General features: G+C 33.5%; 1 protein-coding gene across 1 annotated transcript; it reads right to left on the reverse strand.

Moving 5' to 3' along the window:
* Window positions 1-3,624: 3,624 nt before the first annotated feature.
* Window positions 3,625-5,057, reverse strand: LOC113237508. Its single transcript, XM_026474009.1, has 2 exons — window positions 4,671-5,057; window positions 3,625-4,427 (listed from the first exon to the last, which is right to left on the reverse strand). The coding sequence occupies exons 1-2, from the start codon at window positions 4,929-4,931 to the stop codon at window positions 3,687-3,689; spliced, it is 1,002 nt and encodes a 333-aa protein (XP_026329794.1). The 5' UTR covers window positions 4,932-5,057; the 3' UTR covers window positions 3,625-3,686.
* Window positions 5,058-5,326: the final 269 nt, after the last annotated feature.

Raw genomic sequence — 5,326 nt, forward strand, 5'->3', positions numbered from 1 at the left:
CAAACGTATCATCTAAGAGAAAACAGTAGGTATTTTAAATTTAAGTCGTGGACATAATATGGTGCATAGTTAGCTGGTTTGTCAAATTAAGTGGGGAAGTGTGTGTGCGTTTATGTCTGTGCATGTGTATGTGTGTGTCTACAGCTACAGGGCAATCAATGTTTGCGTCTAAAATATTGCACGTACATATATAACATATCCATTCATCGTTGTTCTAACAGTAGTACATTATTGTTCTTATAGCTGCCATTGTAAGATGAAGATGACTTAAATGTTTTAAAATTAAGAAATTTGACAAACTTCTGTGTGTATTTTTCTATTTCTATTATGTATTTTTTGTAGTTAGGTGACCAAATAGTTGATGCATATTCCAGTGTACTGCGTACGTACGCAGATCACTGTTTTTAAAACGTACAAGATCGCGATATGAGGAGCACATTCTCATCACGAAACCAAAGGATTAATTAGCGTTACTGGTTATAGTGTCAATATGATGACTGAAAGTAAATTTATGATCTAAATGAACACCTAGGTCACGGACATGTTCCACTGTATTCAACTGAGCTATTGTGAGACTTTATAGGACAGTGCTTTACAGGACGAGGGCTATGATATTACTCATGTACTATGACTGAAAGATATTACCTGTATAAACTGTGATACGATTTCTCTTATAATATTCGACCAAACAATTGATAGCGTTTCGGAGATACATGGTGTGATTTTCCGATTACATTGCGTGATATATTTTTATATCATCGGCGTACATAAGAAATTTAGAGTGCGATATGCAATTATATATATAATATTAATATCATATAAAAAGGTATTACAGAATGGTAGAGCCAGGACGGATCTTTGGGGTACCCCAGAGGGTATATTAATATAGTCCGACCTATAGCCGCCGGCCGATGACAACCGTTTGAGATCTACTGGTGAAATAAGACTTCATCCATCACAATAGATCCCCATGTATTCCCAGAACGTGGAGTTTTGATAAAAGGATAAAATGATCGACCCGATGAAATGACAAAGTTTTGCAAAGATTTTACTGAAGACATTTAGAATGGATATTGGTCTATAATTTTCTACTTTGGTGAAAAGATTTTTTTATAAACTGGGACAATTTTTGCCAGTTTCCATTTGTCAGGAAAACACCTTTCTTTTATATATTTATTAAAAATCAAAGACAAAGGTGGTGTCTTGTCTGTGACTTTATACATTTGACAACAAAGATTGGAGGTATTCTGTCATCCCCAGTGCCTTTGTTCGGGTCCATTTTACTAAATCTGCTTTTCTTCTATATGCAGAGCAGATATTGCCAGCACTCAAATTTTGAGATGGTATTACTTCTTGAGAGCAATAGTTATTGGTAGGGTGGCTGAACGTGCTGAAAATATCTATTAAAAGCGTCGGCTACACCGGGTCCACCGTGCAAAATGTTATTATCGTAGGTGAGAGATTTTAAACATCAAAGGGTTCTAAAATCAATGATATTACCATCTTCATGTATCCCAAGCTTTGATCAGCCTTTCTTGGTTACAGTATGTACTATAAAATGGAGAATATCGAGTTCTTAGGTTTTCACGCTTGTCACACATAGGAAATTAAACTATTTTTTCTGATCTACGTCGCCTATATTTGTTTTACAAATAAACTTGTGTTTCGGGCTAACTAAAACGTTGGTTTGTTTGAAAAAACAAATATATCTACACCATTTTGATCCGAAAAAAATTTCATTTCTTAAATGAGAAGGTTAGAAATTTTAGTAAAAATATCAAGTTTTGTTCTTATGGTATAGAAGTAAGTATGGTTATGTATAGCTTACTGGTTTTTTCTTTGAACTGTCTTATTGTATATATTTCGTTTCAATCCATTTTAAGCAAAATGTAAGCAAACAAGTCATTGACCCGACCATAGACGGTTTAGTGATGGCGAATTTTACTACCAACTACAAATCCATCAATTAATTGAATGAATCGATTTATTTAATTGAGTCATACTAGTGGTTCTCATTACATAACATATAAAAGCATATTTAAAATTTCCTAAATCTTAACTTTAAATCTTCCTTGAAATCCTTACAATTAGATACTCGTTCGATAGCGATTAAAATTTTTGATTTACTAATCGATTATAAAAAATTTAATTGAATGAACTGAAATGAGTGTATTTTTCCATACAGCACTGTTCAACCATAGACTACTCATACATCTTTGATTAAAAATAACCCCACTTTTTGACTGCCATTTTTCAAATACGATTTTACGATGTTATTCAAATGAATATTATTGGAAAAAGTGATGAGATATCAAGTCAAAATCTTCGAAATATACGTGAAAGTGTTTACTTATTTGATTTATTGAGTGATTACTTTAGAAATTCGACCAAACCGTTTTGTTTACATTTCGTTTAAAATGGATTGAAACAGATTATAGACTTAGGTTGAGATTTATAAAACTTTTATAAATCTCTTTTAAATTAATATGTGGATAATGTTGTTGATTGTACGTGTACTTATGTCACTTAACCTAACAACAAATGTAATCATACCATGTACAATTGTTTGTTATCCCTTGAAAATAAATAATAAAAGAAACGAACTTTCACTTCGACTAAGCAAAAATGGCAAGCAGAACAAGTTATCCGTATATACGAAAAGACTTTACCTAAGTTTAAGCAAGAAAATATATTATAACTTTGAGCTTACTTCGTAATTTCTTGCTTAAACTTAGGCATAGTTTGTTTTGTAAATACGATAAACTTGCTGAGCTCACCATTTTTGTTTAGTCGAAGTCAAATTTTATTTTATGTATCTCACCCTTAGAGTTGAAGTTCGTACCTATAAATATACTAAGATAAGATTTATATTTCAATACAATATATACTCTAATTTTGTCAAAAATTTTACAAACAACTGAGCACAGTCAACATTATAATCAGAGCTAGTAAAGAAAGTTTATAGGGCAATTTAACAGTTTATTGCCGCTTGTCCCTCAGCTGACATAAAAGCAATTAAACTATTTTATTTTCGCGAAACTGAAAATTGCTTAAAGCAATTGTAATTGTGGTATCTCGATTATATTATTATTGTTATCCTTTTCTCTTTCGCTTTGTGGACAGGTAATGAAAGATTGCGCAATAAATAGGGGTTGATAAGAAAGCACGTCTCGTCTTTTTATTAAGTCAGGATAACACGAACAAAATGATATATTTTACATATGATTCATTTTGATACCTTCTATGAAAAATAATCGTAAACAATATGTGAACACATGACAAATATGAACAAGAAAAGAGGAGTTTAGTAGCAGTAGAGCACCTTTACTTTATATTCCTTATTTAAAAAATACGATTTTTTAATACACTCGACTATAGATATAGTTATTTGTTCAATAAGAGAGCAAAGTCGTTTTTTGGTGCGAGTGCTGTTTTTGAGTCCTGAGCAAGCGAAAGATTCTATAGTTGAATCACGAGCGTAGCGAGTGATTCAGAATTAGAATCTTGAGCGAAGCGAGGGACTCAAAAATACGAGCTGCAAAATAACTTTGCTCTCGCGTGATACATACAACTTTTCACCTCAGCAGCGAGAACATATATATATACTAAAGGGACAAGTAATAAAAACACGTCATGAAAGCAAATGCATCATTGTATATTTACAAAAATACAGAATTTACAAAAAATTAAAAGTGGAACGTGAAGTTTGTACAATTCTGTAGATTAAAAGTTACTGTTTTATTTGGAACAGTAATCGTCGTAGTGTTTGCTACTTGAGTAGTGGTCGAGGTTTCATTATGAGTTGAGCTGGATTGTGACCCTTCCCGCACCGTAAAAGTTGGTGATTCTGGGCGGGTTTGGGTATGATTCGCATCACTGGAGGTGCTAGGTTGTGCCCAAGAATGCGAAGACTGTTTTAGGTTTATCGAATCTATAATACGCTTACAGATTTTTGATTTATTTTCTATTGAATCTTCGATATATCCTTCAGCCACTGTATTTGATCTCCAACCGCCATGGCGCTTCAACGTTGTGAGGTCAGCTCCTCCATCTGCCAAAAGAGTGGCTGATGTTCGCCTGAAGCAGTGGCCAGTGTATAGCTGCGGCTCTTTCAAATCTAAAAATGTTGCGATTTCTCGTGCAGTCGCTCCTATTTTATTAATACCCATCGGTTGCCGCGTACATTTTCCATTACGATATTGTATGAAAAAGCGGTCTGTGATCGTATTGGGAGGGCGCAATGCTTTATATTTCTGGACAACGTGTGCGTATTCCTCACGGACGACGAACGACCTGTCTATATTTGTTTTCGTATTTGGCAGGTTAATCAAAAGAAGGTCGCTGGAATGTTGTTCAATGGCATTAGGAGTTAGATTCAATAACTCGTTGGAGCGGCATGCTCCGTTTATTCCAATGATAAGGATGACCTGAAACATAAATAAAACGTCAATAAGTATTGTGTCTTTTAGAGCAGTCTTAAACGTGGATTTCTCATAATATGTAGCGTTATTTTTAACCATAAAGTTCCAATACAAGTCGCCAAAACAACACATTTAAGTAGGTAAGTATAATTATGTTGATAGAAATTGATAACATAACTACCAAAGTCCAAATTGTATTAACAATTAAAATATAACGCTACGACAACAGTAATAATATTCAATACTTACTTTTGCGGCTAGGAAAGTGCAATCTGGAGCTTCATTAAGAAATTTTTCAATATTAGCAGCCGTGAAAACTTTCGATTTTTTTGATTTGTGGCCGACGGCCGATCTTTTCAAAAACGCAATCAGCTTTGCGTAAGTGTTTATATGGACGTTATTTTTAGTTTGTAATGTAGCTTTCAACATCGAATATATACTCCACATCGTTGACGGCTGTTTTATATGCGACATTTCAATGAAATAAGACAGAAGCACAGTTTCCGACATAGTGTTTCCTGCGCCCTTTTCGTGCCTCCATTTGTCAAAATGTTCGTAGACTTTCAGGTACTTTTCACGAGATTTACTAGGCAAGAAACTTAGTTCAGCATTTTTAACAGTTTCAACTAACTCTGGAGGAATTAAAAAATTGTCGTCTTCACTGGAATCGCTCATATTTTCTATTTTATTACGTAGGTAGGTATCCAATTAACTATCAAAGAAGTACCTATCGCAAGCAAATAAGAAATTTTGAATTAAAAAAAAAAGAAAGCGCGCTTTTATTTATTGCGTTCCGGAACGTTCTCGCTTGTATTCATTGAAATCACACATTGTAAATATTGTTATCTTTAATTGACGTTATAAATTTAGCATATTTTTATTGCAACACTTGCTTTATTTTTAAT

This window comes from Hyposmocoma kahamanoa, unplaced genomic scaffold, assembly GCF_003589595.1.
Source record: "Hyposmocoma kahamanoa isolate Upper Pololo Valley unplaced genomic scaffold, ASM358959v1 93, whole genome shotgun sequence".
NCBI classification, from domain to species: Eukaryota; Metazoa; Arthropoda; class Insecta; order Lepidoptera; family Cosmopterigidae; genus Hyposmocoma; species Hyposmocoma kahamanoa.